Source organism: Equus asinus, chromosome 21 (assembly GCF_041296235.1).
Source record: "Equus asinus isolate D_3611 breed Donkey chromosome 21, EquAss-T2T_v2, whole genome shotgun sequence".
NCBI classification, from domain to species: domain Eukaryota; kingdom Metazoa; phylum Chordata; class Mammalia; order Perissodactyla; family Equidae; genus Equus; species Equus asinus.
Window position 1 is genome coordinate 27,856,048 of NC_091810.1, and position 16,231 is coordinate 27,872,278.

The window sequence follows — 16,231 nt, forward strand, 5'->3', positions numbered from 1 at the left end:
TAATCTGAAGAGATTTAGGAAAAGAGAGACCATGAAAGGCTCAGAAAAGGAGTGATCTGCATGGTAGGAGAAAACTAGGAGTTCAGTGTCCAGAAAGCAAGCAAAGGAAGTGTACCAAGGAGAAGACAATGATCAAGTGCAGCAGATGCTGCTAACAGGGCAAGTAAGAGTGGATACAAAAATGTACCATTGGATTTCACAGTGATTACTGAGGACCTTGATGAAAGCAGATGGGTTCCTGACTACAATGGGTTAAAGAGAGAATTTGGCAGAGGAATTATAGACAACATATATAAATGACTCTTTTAAAGACTTTTGCTGCAACATGGAGCAAAGAAATGGGGAGTAGCAGTGGGAAAGTGGGGTCAAGAGAAGTTTAATTCACAACAGATAGGACTATGGTGATGACAGGGAGAAAGAAATGTACATGTGGAGGGGCTGGCCCCATGGCCGAGTGGTTAAGTTCGCGCGCTCCGCTGCAGGCGGCCCGGTGTTTCGTTGGTTCGAATCCTGGGCGTGGACATGTCACTGCTCATCAAACCACGCTGAGGCAGCATCCCACATGCCACAACTAGAAGGACCCACAATGAAGAATATACAACTATGTACTGGGGGGGCTTTGGGGAGAAAAAGGAAACAAATAAAATCTTTAGAAAAAAAAAAGCAATGTACATGTGGACATTTACGTTGGGGAAAAAACAGACATTAATTAACATTTTAACTGAGTATCCCTCTCATTGTACGTATTCTAAACATTTGTGTTTCAAATGTTTTTGTCTAGCTAAATTTTGGTAGCAATGTACTTTCCAGTCATTCAAAGTTAGTGAAAATACAGTGGTTTCTATTTCTACTCCTATATTTCATGAAGCAATAAAACTAAGTGGAAATTGATTTTGTAGTAGTAGTATAACTCTTATTTACAGGCGACTTCAATTTTTTAAACGTATATATCCTATAAATTCAGATATCTTGATTCTTTTAACAAGAATTTATAGATCTAATGAAATACCTGATAGGTCTGCATCGAAATGTCTGCTTTAATCTTAAAGACTTTTAATTATTTAAATATAGGTGTATACATATATACATGTACACGCACACAGACATACACATTATAAGTTAGATTAACAATCTGGCTGGGAAAATTGCTTTCAACAAAGTAAATATGCTAAAGTTTTATTTAAAACTTTATTATTTCTCAAATAGAACCAACGAGAATCACTTTGGCACCTTCCAACATGGATGTCTCGGTTGGAGAAAGTGTCATTTTGCCCTGCCAGGTGCAACATGACCCCCTGTTAGACATCATGTTTACGTGGTATTTCAATGGGGCCCTCACAGATTTTAAGAAAGATGGATCTCACTTTGAGAAAGTCGGTGGGGTAAGTTGTGACATTTTCCTCGTGCTTTTTGTATTATGTGAGGCTCTGACACACTGTCCCTAAAGATTAACATCTGGCACATAGGTTATGCTTGACAAATCTTTCTTATATGAATGAATCTGGGTTCTCTATTCTATTGTGATCCGATTTTATTTTTGTAATTACCAGAAAGTGAGCACATTTAATTTAACCTATAACTTTTCATTTTAATTAAAATTGATATTTGTTGTATTAATTTTAAATGTTATTTGTGATAATTTTGTCATTCATATCCCATAGAAGGGAAAATTTTCCTTGGAGAAAAGACAAGGGAAAAGTGAAAAGAGTTAGGTTACCTTCATAAAGCCCCTTACTCCTTCTGGAAAAGGCTTCTTCTCTAACCCAGCTCTGGTCCCAACTTTAATTCTTAGATAAAGAATTTGATTTGAAACATTAGTTACCTTTGCTGCTTAATGTAGATAATTGTGTTTGTGATTTATTTGCTGGACTCTAAATTGTTGATAATATTTATCCAATATAATGCCCTTCCTCTTAGCTAATGCTAAAGAAATGTATGTTGAAAGACTAAAAACACAAAGTAGTTTGATTTTAATATGCGTTGGACATCCTCAAAGAAACATTCACTAAGACTGAGTTAGATTGCTGCTTTCTGTAAGAGGGGCTTGGAGTTAAGAATGTGTGAGGTATAATGTAACTGCTTTACTGATAGGTTCTACAGAAGGTATAAAGTCATCTCTCTAAGAGTCACATATGTAAAACATGAAATTCATAAGTTAATCCTATCACTTCCCAATTCTCTTCTTCTAACATGCAAGTTCATGGCCTATCAATTTTTTTATTGACTTGTGCCATTAGTAACTTAATATTCTCCCATCGGTATAAAATAGTAAGCCATACAAGACGACATTACCCTAAGCACAGGCAATTAAGTAAATTGCTTTTCTGTTGCATGAGAAGGGAATCATATAACAACTCCTGTCCTCTGATTGTGTATTCATGGCAGCATTCCCATTAATACCTATAAAGTCTACTTGTATTTTATCCCAGTATGTTCATAGGTGTAGCAACTGTGTTCAAAAGCAGAAAAATGTGAGGAAGGAGGCTGGAAAATGGGAAAGTTGCCTAGAAAGGTGGATAGTAAGAGCCATGTTTTTAAAAGGGGAGGGTTAGTTTAGAAAATGGAAAATCCCACTCGTAGCTTTCAACTGATTCAGCCGATTGTCATTGGGACAATACTGGGTATTGAATACTCATTTGTTATTTAAAAAACACGCACACACCTTTTGGGAAAAATCTGTAAGCTCAAAAATCGCCAACAACTTAAATCAGATCTATTGTGTACACTTGAACATCATGCCAGAGGAGTGTGGTGACACTGGTCACAGGTTTCTGCACAGAGTTATATATTCAGAAAAGCATATTAAACCAAGCGTCTGAAGCAAATTGGCATATCACAAAGGAGAAGTGTGAATCCCAAGACAAGCTTCAGTCTGTGCCCATAGGACAAATCAAAGTCATATGAATAAATCAGCAGTAAAAGAATTCCACTTAAGTCCACTGTTTGCCAAGCCAATCTCAGTTTTAGGTATGGTGTGGTGTGATTAGAAAAGAGGGGATTTGTGTTCAGATACATATGATTTCTAGATTCTGTTGCTTACTATATGATGCCCGTGATTGAGCCACTTAACTTTCTGTTTCTCATTTTCTGGTCTATTTGCACATCAGTTTTTAGTATTTGCCATGTTCCTTCCCACTGCGAGATTTTGCACACACTGGTCTATCTTCCTGGAACACTATTCTCTCTGCTTTTTCCTGTGGGTAGATATCTTTGTATATAGTTGTGGGTATGTACATATAGTTGTAACAATGTATGTACTCACATGTATACACTTTTTATTTCACATATGTGTAGTTATAAGAAGAGACATAGGCCCAGCAATATGTATACGGTAGCACTCTTTTTTTTTTTTAAAGATTGTCACCTGAGCTAACATCTGTTGCCAATCTTCTTTTCTTTCTTTTTCTTCTTCTCCCCAAAGCCCCGCAGTACATAGTTGTATATTCTAGTTGTAGGTCCTTCTGGTTGTGTTACGTGGGATGCTGCCTCAGCATGGCTTGATGAGTGGTACCATGTCCATGCCCAGGGTCCGAACTGGTGAAACCCCTGGGCCGCCAAAGCCAAGCCTTTGAACTTGACCACTCAGCTACAGAGCCAACCCGGTAGCATTCTGTCATACTCATATTTAACCAACAGAATTCCACTCCATGAACTCAGCTAAAAAAAGAGAGAGAGAGAGAAAAGGAAGACAGATTCCATCATTCACCCCAGTATAATATTTTTCTTTCTCTACTTTTAAATATACCTTAGATTCCACTGACAGGAATAAGGAGATAATAGTCCAAAGTCCAAGATAAACAAAAGAACATTATTGGCTGTTACCTAAGGATCTAGAGCCTGGCAATTTAAGTATGATTTTAAGAATATCCAAGGATAATTCTGACTTGCCTCATAAGCTAACTTTTGGACTTAGACCTAATATTATATGATAGGGGTTCACTGTAGCTAGAAACTTTTGAACCTAAACACACCAAGAGTTCACTGTGTATTGTAAGGATGTTTAAATGAATATGCTTTGATAAACTTGACGTGGTAGAGGCACTTGAGAAATGAAGAATGGATGGAGCCACACCGTAAGCTTTACAAGCAGTTTGTGGAATTGGATCTATGATGAATTAGAATGTGTGTGGATAAAAGTCACTGGAAGCAATAAGAAGGTTAGCAGTGACAACCAATCTGCCATTCATTTAACTGGCTGGCTTCAATATGATTTATCTCCCATGGGCCACAATCTCACTCTAGTTACAGCAGCTACTTGTGCGCCTGAGACTTGCTGTATTTCCGAGCTCTCGGAGGTAGAAAAGAATATCTTTGAAAGTAATCCTTTGTGTGTAATAATACAATATGGTCCCTTTGACTTGATTTGTTTCATAGAATTATTTAGGTATGATGACTAAAAGTCTGAAAATAACAGTTCTTTTACAATATAAAAGTATATAAAAGGTTATATGTGCATTTTAAATACAAATCTGAGGCAAAGCACTTATTCCAAACACTACTTGTGGTGATATTCTGAGTTTTTAAACATCTCCCACTTGGAATGTCTTATAAATTTTATATCTTGTCCAAATTCAAAACATCAGCTGTCGTGGAAGAATCAAGAGAATATACCCAGTAATGAGCTCATAAATTGTGGGTTAGACCAGAGGAATTACTATTATTCATCTGGAACACACTTCCCTGAAGCCCATTCCTCCCACAGTGCCATCTGGGGGTGAAAAAACAGATTCTCCTATGCCTGTTGGAAAAAGGGAAATGCACAAAACAGTTGAAGTTGAGTTTAATTCCCTAACTCCTCATTTGCTCACCCAGGCATGTAGAGGCTCAGTTCCTACTTAAAGTGTTATTGGTATCTCAGGGCTGCTTATCCAGTACAATGTTTGTTAAGATGAGTGGTCCAAATCCACCTCTGGTAGAAACTCCGTAAGATTTAAATTTATAAGAAGACTAGCAGAAGTCAAACCAAGTAACATATAATTTGAACTAAAAGCCATAAAAACAGCAGTTACAACAAAAAACAAGGCTATAAATAAAAGGATGTGAATGAAAAGATATGCAAATATTTACCAGTCAAATGTAACAAACAAAGAAAGTGACAAGTGTTCATTTAAAAAAAAAATAATAATAATAGTAACAATTCAAGGCAGACCTTAAGAATAAAAAGGATAAATTTATTTTGGAAAAATTTTGCTCTGCTATGAAGGTATAATAATCATAAATCATAATACTCCAAATAACGTACCATTAAAATATATCAAGTCAAAAGCAAAGAGAATGAGAAACAAAATTGTCGTGTAGTCTTTGAGAGCTTCTCTTTCAACCACTGATGGATCAATTTACCAAAAATTAGAAAAAGACAGTTTTGATACTATAGTCATGTGTCACTTAACGACAAGGATACATTCTGAGAAATGTGTTGTGAGGCAATTTTGCAATTGTGCAAATATAGAGTGTACTTACACAAACCTAGATGGTATGACCTGCTATACACCTAGCCTATGTGATACTATTCTTATGGGGCTACAGTTTTATATGAAGTCCATAGTTGACCAAACATCCTTATGCAGCACATGACTGTATATTGTAATAGAAGTACCAGATATATATAAAAAATTTACCCTACAAATAGAAAATACACATTCTTTTTCATTCTTTTCACACCCGTGTAAAATTTAGGAAAGAAAAATAACAAAACTATTACACTGATGTGTTAATAACATTTTAGTCAACAATGGACTGCATATATGGCAGTGGTCCCATAAGGTTAGTACCATACAGCCTAGGTGTGTAGTAGGCTATGCCATCTAGGTTTGTGTCAGTACACTCTAGGATGTTTGCACAAGGATGAAATCACCCAACAACGCATTTCTCAGAACGCATCCCCGTGGTGAAATGACGTATGACTGTATATAGAAAGGAGATGGGAAGAACAAATGGAATGAATGGAATGTCAAAAAGCAACAGTTAAACTCTAGACAATATCAATGAATAATAAAGATAAAAAGACTAAGATCAGAAGTGAGAAAGAATATAACAGATAAGAAAGAAATATTAAAAAACAGAGCATTCCATGTTCGAGTCATATATAGTAAATGGAAACCAATTAAATGGAAAATTTGGGAGGAAATATAAATGATCAAAATTAACAAGAATTAGAAAACCTAACTAGATCCATAATTAAGAAAACATGTAAATCAATAACCTCCCCCCACCCCCCAAAAAAAGGATTCCAGGGTTGGTTATTTTACTGGTAAATTTTTTTCAAGTTTTCAAGAAACAGTTAAGTATTCTATTATACAAACTATTTGACAACATGAAAAGTTAAAAATCTTTTCAGTTTATTTTTTAAGGCTAGCGTATTCCTGAGAACAAAACCTGGCAAGATAGCAAATAATTAATAGATATAAATCAATTTCATGAATATGATAGGAAAACCTAAATGAAATTTTAGCAAGCCAGACTGAACATTGTATTTAAAAAAAGCCCTTCATAAACTATTAGGGGCTATTCTAGCAAATGTGCATGTATCATATAAATAGATCTAATAAAATAGACCACAGTGTTCACAATGGGTACTTAGAAGACATTCAATAAAATTAATGACCTATTATAGGAACAGTAAAATACTTTCTCCCCATCCCAAAAATGTCTTTAAAGGGAAATACCAGGAATAATTTTATTTAAATCAGCAACAAGGCAGGGATACACACAAATACCATTAGAGTGGGCCCTCCATATCTGTGTGTTCCGCATCTGCAGAGTCAACAAACCATGGATCCAAAGGTCTGTGATGATTGCATCTGTACTGAACATGCACAGACTCTTTTTCTTGTCATCATTCCCTAAACATTACAGTATAACAACAATTTACATTGTATTAGATATTATAAGTAATCTGGAGATGATTTAAAGTATATGGGAGGATGTGTCTAGGTTATATGCAAATACTACACCATTTTATATAAGGGACTAGAGCATCCACGGATTCGGTATCCACAGGCATTCCAGGAACCAGTCCCTCATGGATACCGAGGGACAACTATACTTTTGGACGTTTGGACACAACCAGAGACACTCACAACTACAATATACAACTATGTACTGGGGGATTTTGGGGAGAAGAAAAAAACCATGTTTGGAGATTTTTGAGCCAAAGCAATAAGATATGAACAGGAACAAATGGTCTAACTTTGGAAATCAGGAAATAAAATTACCATTATTTGAGGACAAAATGATATTCAAGGTACTCAAAACCTAGTAATATCAACTCTAAAATTGGATACAAAATAAATTTACAAAAAGTCATGGCTTTTTTATGTATCAACAATAACAATAAGAAAGCATAATGGGACAGAAAACTCCCTCAAAAGGTAAAATACGTGTTAATAATTTGCAGAAGCATGCAAGGACTAAATAAAGAAAACTACAATACTTTCTTATGGTAGATGAATGGATGGGTGGGTGGATATATAGATATATAGAGAAAGGGAAAGAATCATAAAAAGTCAGGACTTCTAGATGAAATAAAACAGCCGTGCATTGTAAGGCTTGTAATTTTTCTTAAATTTTTCCATGGTTTAAAAATAACTAACAGTCAGGTTCCAGTTTAAATAATTCTGAGAGTGTTTAGAGTAAGAAACCGGGTAAGGAAAAGAGTAGTTAATAGTATTTGGAAAGAAGAATAATGGCACCTTGTCAGTAATTCCCAGAGAGTTTTTTGAAGGTGTTTGCTGGTAGGGAATTGTTGGATCCAATTAGAATTATAAACATATGGTTTCATCATTACATAATCTGAACTCAGAATTCTGGCTTTTGAAACCGATTTCATTCTCTTATGAACTGTCGATCTTTATCTTCCTTTGCCTCAGTTTGCTCATCTGAGATGATAATACGAGCTTATTTAGAGGTATGTATACAGTACTTAGAACAACACTTGTTAGATCTTGTTGTTCTTAGTATTATTACTCTTAGTACTATCAGCACTAGAGGTAGCATTGTTTCTAGATGGTTTTCCAGGAAAGCTGCAGCAATTTATGTTCCCATGAGCAGAACATGCGGGTGCCTGTTGACCCAAATCCTTCCCCACACACATGTTTTTTTCCCTTGATTTTTAAAAAAATTTTCTGCCAAACAGATGGTTGAGAAGTGATACCTCATTATCACCAACTTCTCATTTCTAAGATTAATAATGAGATTGAGAATCTCTCCATTTGCTTATTAGTAATTTGGATACCAAAGAAAGATTTAGAATTAGAACTGATTCTTCCAAATCAGGGAAATTGCAGGCTTAATACTGACTCTTGTGCAATACAAGATTACTTCTGTAGAAGAGAGAGAAAAAAATTACCTTTTTATTTCCAGCTAGAAAAATTCTCAAAAGCCCAGCTACCTGGATCACTATGTGGAAGAATGTTCAAAAACTTTTTTTTTTTTTTAGTCTGGCAATAGAGAATGACTTTCAGAAGTTACAAAAACAAAATACAAACTGGTTTCAAGACAATGATCAGCTAGATAAGACCTATTTTATTTTTGCCAGAGACAAAGTAATGAAACTGACATTTGCATGTATCAGATTTTCATATCATCTATTTCATGTGTCCATTAGACTGTGTTCTCCTGAGATCACAGCAGAAAATCCTTCACTTAGATGCAAATTCACAATATGTACTGGCCATTTCCTGTCTCACAATATAAGCTCCCTCTTCCATAAATTGCAAATTCATTTCTTTTGCTCATTTCTCCTCTTGGAATCAGAACTTTTGTTTTACAGATTTGCAGTAGGTCCTTATGTGTTCAAGCTACTAATTATAACTTAGTTTAATTTGCTGGAGATTTCTTTCAGTATGTCACTTTTCTTTTAACTTTGTTTATTATTATGTCATTCATAAAATAAAAGATTTCATTTTCATGCAGTCAAAAAAAATCTATATTCTTCTTTTCCTAAGAATTTCCATAACTTTCCTTGGGTTGAATAGGATATATAAGCTGTGGGAATTTGAAGAGGAATACGGGGAAGATTTTAGAACTAGCATTCAGAGAGGGTTACAGAAGAAAATTTGAGGATATTAGAGAGGCTAGTGCCACTGGGAGAGAACCTGTGGGGGAGATGCAGATATTTAAAGAAAACTTCAGGGAGATTTTGCTGTGAATTTCATCTTGATTCCCCACAACTTTCACTAAAATTGCATCTCGCCAATTCTTAGGAGTTGACTTTTTTCCTGGCGGGAGAGGCATCAGTTGTTTGTTGATGATCTTAGGACATACTGGGATTCCACTATTGGAACGCCTCTACTACTAGCCAATTGAAAACCATAAACTACCACCAAAGAAATATTAATGTGTTTGTTTGTGTACCTGTCAATATGATCGTGTATACACCAGCATGTAAAAATCCAAGCACCGTTATCTACAATACTTTTAAAAATCTCTAGGAGTTCTAAGAGAGTCAGTAATACTTCATTTGATATTGCTTATAATTCCTTCAGAACCATCAACTTGTAAATATCCGTAACAGATAACTTACCTGCATCTGTGATTTGAAGATTTAAAAAAAATCTCATCTCTAGAAGCTGAAGCTAATGTTTATTGGGAGAAAGAGCTAGCAGTTTATAATTTTGGTTTGGTTTGCAAAAGGGGATGGGGCTAAAGTTCATGAATACATCTTGAAAGGGGACATGTCACAAAAAGGGATAACTCTCATAAATCCAATAAATGAACAAATAAATAAAACTGAGAAGAAAAATGATGCCCGCTGATCATAGCATTATCTTTAACTCTTGCTGGCTTAGGTTATTTTTAACAGCTGTATTAAGAAATAATTCACGTATCATACAATTCCAGCATTTAAGTCTGCAATTGAATGGCGGTTAGTGTATTCACAGAGTTGTGCATCCATCCCCAAAATCAATTTTAGAATATTTTAATTACTTTAAAAAGAGACCTCACGCACCTTAACTGTAACCAACCCCCCCACACCTCCCCACTACCAGCACTAGGCAACCACTAATCAACTTTCTGTCTATATATTTACCCTTCTAGACGTTTCATATAAATGCATCATACAATAGGTAGTCCTTTATGACTGGCCTATTTTTTAAATTAATAAATGTTATTTTTTTAGAGCAGTTTTAGGTTCACAGCAAAATTGAGTGCAAAGTACAGAGTTCCCAATAGCCTCTGTCCTCACACAGACACAGTCTACCCACTATCAACATCCCGTATCATGGTGATACATTTGTTACAATCCGTGAACCTACATTAACACATCATTATGACCCAAAGCCCATAATTTACGTTAAAGTTCACTCTTGGTATTGTACTTTCTTTGGGTTCGGACAAATGTATAATGACATGTATCTACCATTATAGTATCATATAGAATAGTTTCACTGCCATAAAAATTCTCTGTGCTCCACCTATTCATTGCTCCCTCCTCCAAACCCTTGGCAACCAATGATTTTTACTGTCTCCGTAGTTTTATATTTTTCCAGAATGTTCCATAGTTGGAATTATATAGTAGGTAGCCTTTTCAGATTGGCTTCTTCCGCCTAGTAATATACATTTGCATTTCTTTAATGTCTTTTAATGGCTTGACAGCTTATTTCTTTTTGGCATTGAATAATATTCCATTGACTGGGTGGAATACAGTTTATCCCCTCACCTACTGAAGGACAGCCTCGTTACTTCCAAGTTTTGGCAGTTAAGAATAAAGCTGCTCTAAACATCTGTGTGCAGGTTTTTGAGTGGACATAAGTTTTCAGTTCCTTTGGGTAAATATCAAGGAGCAAGATTGCTGGATCATATGGTAAGAGTATGTTTAGTTTTGTAAGAAACCACCAAACTGTCTTCCAAAGTGGCTGTACCATTTTGTAATCCCGCAAGCAATGAATGAGAATTCCTGATGATCCACATCCTTATACTTGGTGTTGTCAGTATTCTGGATTTTGGCCTTTCTAATAGGTATGGTAATATCTCATTATTATTTTAATTTGCAATTCCCTAATGGGATATGATATTGAATATATATTCATATGCTTACTTTTCATCTGTGTATTTTTTTGATGAGGTGTCTGTTCAGGTATTTTGCTCATTTTTAAATCAGGTTATTTTCTTACTGTTGAGTTTTAAGAATTCTTTGTATGTTTTGGATGATTGTCTTTTATCAGATGTGTCTATAAGATTTTCTCCTATCCTGTGATTTGAGTTCTTATTTTCTTGACATTATTTTTCATGGAGCTAGATGTTTTTAATTTTTTTTTCAAAGATTGGCACCTGGGCTAACAACTGTTGCCAATCCTTTTTTTTTCTGCTTTATCTCCCCAAACCCCCCCGTACACAGTTGTATATCTTAGTTGCACGTCCTTCTAGTTGTGGGATGTGGGACGCTGCCTCAACGTGGCCTGACGAGCAGTGCCATTTTCGCGCCCAGGATCCAAATCCTGGGCCACCACAGCAGAGCACGCTAACTTAACCATTCGGCCATGGAGCCGGCCCCGATGTTTTTAATTTTGAGTTGGCTAGTCTAGGTCTTTTTTCTCTCCATGTAAACTTTAGATTCAGTTTAATATCCACAAACTGATTGGCTGGGATTTTAATTGGGATTGCATTGACTCTATACAGCAAGTTGGGAAAAGCTGACATCTTGACAATGTTGAATCCTCCTATCCATGAACATGGAATGTCTGTCCATTTTTTTAATTCTTCTTTGATATCTTTCATCAGAGTTTTAGAGTTTTCCTCATATAGTTCTTGTATGTGTTTTGTTAGATTTATACCTAAGTATTTCCATTTTTTGGATGCTAATGTAAATAGTAATGTGTTCTTAATTTCAAATTTCACTTGTTCATTGCTGGTATATAGGAGAGTAGTTGACTTTTGTACACTAATTTTTATCCTGCTACCTTACTATAGTTGCTTATTAGTTCCAGGGATTTTGGTTTTTAGTTTATTCTTTCAGATTTTCTACATAGATCATCATATTATCAGAGAAAAAAAGACAATTTTATTGCTTTCTTCCCAATCTGTATACCCTTTATTTTCTTGTCTTGTCTTATTGCGTTACTAGAATTTCCAGTACAATATTGAAAAGCAGTGGTGAGAATGGACATTCTTGCCTTGTTCCTGATCTTAGCAACAAAGCTTCAAGTTTCTTATCATGAAGAATGATGTCAGCTGTAGGTATTTTGTAGATGTTTTTAATCAAATTGAGGAAGTTCTTCTCTATTCCTAGTTTGTTGAGAGTTTTTATCATGAATAGGTTGGGGGTTTTTTGTCAAATGCTTTTCTGCATCTACTAATATGATAATGTGATTTTTCTTTTTTAGCTTGTTGACATAATGGATTACATTAAATTATTTTCAAATATTGAACCATCCCTGCATAACTGGGATAAATCCCACATGTTTGTGTTGTATAATTTTTTATACATTATTGAATTCGATTTGCTAATACTTTGTTGTGGATTTTTGCATGTATGTTCATGAGAGATACTGGTCTGTAGGGTTTTTATTCTTATAATGTCTTTGTCTGGTTTCAATTGTTAGGATAACGCTGGCCTCAAAGAATGAGTTAGGACATATTCCCTTAACTTCTATTCTCTGTGAGAGAGTGCAGAGAATTGTTATAATTTCTTCCTTAAATGGTTTGTGGAATTCACCAGTGAACCTATCTGGGCCTGTTGCTTTCTGTTTGGCAGAGTTATTAATTATTGATTTAATATCTTTGATAGTATAGGTCTATTCAGCTTGTCTTTTTTCTTCTTGTATGTGTTTTTGACTTTCAGGGATTTTGTCCACTTCATGTAGGTTATCAAATTTGTGGGCATAGAATTGTTCATAGTATTCCTTTATTATCCTTCTAATGTCTGTGAAATCTGTAGTGATTTCTTTTTTTCATTTCTGATATTAGTAATTGGTGTTTTCTTTCTCCTTTTTTCCTTGATTAGCCTGACTACAGGCTGATCAATTTTATTGATCTTTTCAAAGAACTAGACTCTGGTGTCATTGATTTTCTCTATTGATTCTCTGTTTTCAATTTCATTCATTTCTACTCTTATTATTATTATTTCTTTTTATCTGCTTACTTTTGACTTAATTTGCTCTTTTTTTCTAGTTTCCTAAGGTACAAGCTTAGATTATTGATTTTATATTATTAATTATTAATCAACTAGATATACATTACTGTTTTTGGATGAAGTAATGTATATCCAGTTGATGAATAATGCTGTTCAATTCAACTATGTCTTTACTGTATTTTTACCTGTTGGATCTGTCCATTTTGATAGACGGGTGTTAAATTCTCCAACTAAAATAGTGGATTCATTTATTTCTCTTTGCAGTTCTATTAGATTTTCCTTCGTGTATTTTGATGCTTTGTTGTTAGGCATATATACATTAAGGATTGTTATGTCTTCTTGGAGTATTGCCCCTTTGTTGTCATGTAATTCCCCTCTTTATCCTTGATAACTTTCCTTAAAGTCACTCTGTTTGAAATTAATATACCTACTCCCACTTTCTTTTGATTAATGTTAGCATGGTATATTTTTCTCTATCTATTTACTTTTAATCTATATGTGTCTCTATATTTAAGCGGATTTCTTATAGACAAGGTATAGTTGGTTCTTGGTTTTTGATCCACTCTGACAATCTTTGTCTTTTAATTGGTGTAATTAGGCCATTGACATTAAGGTGGTTACTGCTATAGTTGGATTAATATCTCCCATATTTTTTGTTTTCTATTTGTTGCCCTTGTTCGTTGTTCCTATTTTTGTCTTCCACATTTTTTCAGTCTTCTGTGCTTTTATTTGAGCATTTCATATGATTCCATATTCTTTCCTGTCTTAGCATATCAATTATACTTTATTTTTTACTACTTTTTGTTTAGTAGCTACTCTAGAGTTTGCAATATACTTTCACGACTAATCAAGTTTCACTTTCAAGTAACCCTATACTGTTTTACTGGTAGAGCAAATACCTTATAATAAAAAAATTCCTAATTTCTTCCTCCTGTCACTTGTATCATTGCTGTCTTTCATTTTACTTATACACATCCATATATAAGCATATATATATATATATAGTGTATATATATATTATGTATAATATATGCATAACCAAATTCATTGTTGATATTATTATTTTGGAAAAACTATCTATTGGATCAATTAAGAATAAGATAAATAAAAGGTTTCATTTTGCTTTCACTTATTTATTTTCTGATGCTATTCCTTTCTTTATAGAAATCTAAGATTTTGTTTCCCTCTCTCTGGAGAACTGCTTTTAACATGTCTTGCAAAGCAGGTATACTGGCAACAAATTTCCTTCGTATTTTTTTTGTCCGAGAAAGTATATTTCTCCTTCATTTTTGAAGGATAATTTCTCAGGTGCAGAATTCTAGTTTGGTGGATTTCTTTTCTCAACACTTTAATTATTTAATGCCATTTTCTTCTTTCTTGCATGGTTTCTAAGGAGGTTAGGATGTAAGTCTTATCTTTCTTCCTTTGTAGGTAAAGTGTTGTTTTTCTCTGGCTTCTTTCAAGATTTTATCTTTGTTTTTTGAGGTTTGAATGTGATATGCCTAGGTGTAATTTCTATGGTGTTTATCCTGCTTGGTTTTCTGTGAGTTTATTGGATCTGTGGTTTGGTATCTGATGTTAATTTGATGTGATTCTCAGTTATTATTGCTTCAAATATTACTTCTATTCCCAATTACATGTATGTTATACCTTTTGCAATTGTCCCATAGTTCTTGAACATTTGGTTCTTTTTTTCTTCAGTCTTTTTCAGTTTTAGAAGATTTGATTGTTACATCTTCAAGCTCAGAGATTGTTTTCACAGCCAAGTCTGGTCTATTAACGAGCCCGTCAAAGCCATTATTTATATCTGTTACAGTGTTTTTGAATTCTAGTATTTCTTTTCCATTGTTTCTTAGAATTTCCATCTCTCAGCTTACATTATCCATCTATTTTTGCATATAGTCTACTTTTTCCATTAAATCCCTTAGCATCTTAATCATAGTTCTTTTAAATTCCTGATCTGAGAATTCCAGCGTTCCTGCCATATCTGATGCCTGTTCTGATGCTTGTTCAGTCTCTTCAAACTGTATTTTTTGGCTTTTAATATGCCTTGTTATTTTTCACTGAAAGGCAGGTGTGGTGTGCTGGGTGAAAGGAACGGCAGTAGATGGGCCTTTACTAAGGCAGTGGTAGGGTGTGTGGAGAGGGGACGCATTCTGTAGTCCTATGATTAGATCTCGTTCTTTCGGTGAGCCTGTGCCCCTGGACTATGGACTTCACCAATGCTTCTTAGTCTTTCCTCACCCATTTGGTGAGACAAGATGGCTGGAGGGACTGGAGTTGTGTATTTCTCTTCCCCATTGTGGAAGGCTAGAGCGAGCTGGATTTGGATATTTTCTTTCCCCCAGGATGAGGTATTAGGTGCTGATAAAACCCCAGCCAACTGGACCCTGGTAAAATAGCTTCTCCCGAAGACAAACTTTGTGAAGAAGAACAGAATCCTCTGGCTTATTTCAAAATGGTTCCTTTTCCTTTACCCTGCCAGAAACACCAGGGATTTTTCTTCTGTGTTCTCTGTGAGGACCTGGAGGCAAAACTCATAAAAGAGTGGGGAGCCACCTAAAATTCCCTGTAGTTTAACTCTCAGACTTATCCACACTGAGCCTCCAGCAATTCATCAATTACAGTTCAGGTTTCTCTACCCCAGTACTGGCTCCTGTGGAAGTGTTTGCTCGTGGGTTTCTGCTCTGGTAAGTTGTGATTCTCTTTATTCACCTGTTGGTTTCTCCAGTTTTCAAGGCAGTGGTTTTCTCTGTGACTCCACTTCTCTGCCAAATCTAAGAAGAGCTGTTGATTTTTCACTTTGTTCGCTTTTTCCTTGCTGTTAGGATGGAGTGGTGATGCTAGGCTGCTTATGTGCTAACCGAAAACCAGAAGTCAGGGTGACTGGCCCATTTTTTAATTAGGTTACTTGCCTTTTTATTACTGAGTGGTAATTGTTCATGCTGGCTTAGATTTTATGCTCCAATTTCAGAAAGAAAATCATTCTACTTTGCAAGACATAATATTTAATTATACCATTTAACTGATTTGAACATGAATAAGAAGGTGAAGAACAAATGGCTAATTTGGGACAATTTAAATGTTTTTTGACTCAAAACTCAGAAATTTTAGGTGGAGTATTTTTATTAAAGTAAACACTGATTTTTTAAATTTTTA

At 35.0% G+C, this 16,231-nt stretch overlaps 1 protein-coding gene across 5 annotated transcripts in view; it reads left to right on the forward strand.

Moving 5' to 3' along the window:
• Positions 1–16,231, forward strand: part of CNTN3 (contactin 3) — a 314,732-nt gene that overhangs the window by 253,393 nt on the left and 45,108 nt on the right. For all 5 annotated transcript variants that reach the window (XM_014851951.3, XM_014851952.3, XM_044754830.2 and 2 more), the window contains one exon: positions 1,207–1,382. In XM_014851951.3, the coding sequence (XP_014707437.2) occupies positions 1,207–1,382 (176 nt within the window). The remainder of the gene's footprint in view (positions 1–1,206; positions 1,383–16,231) is intronic.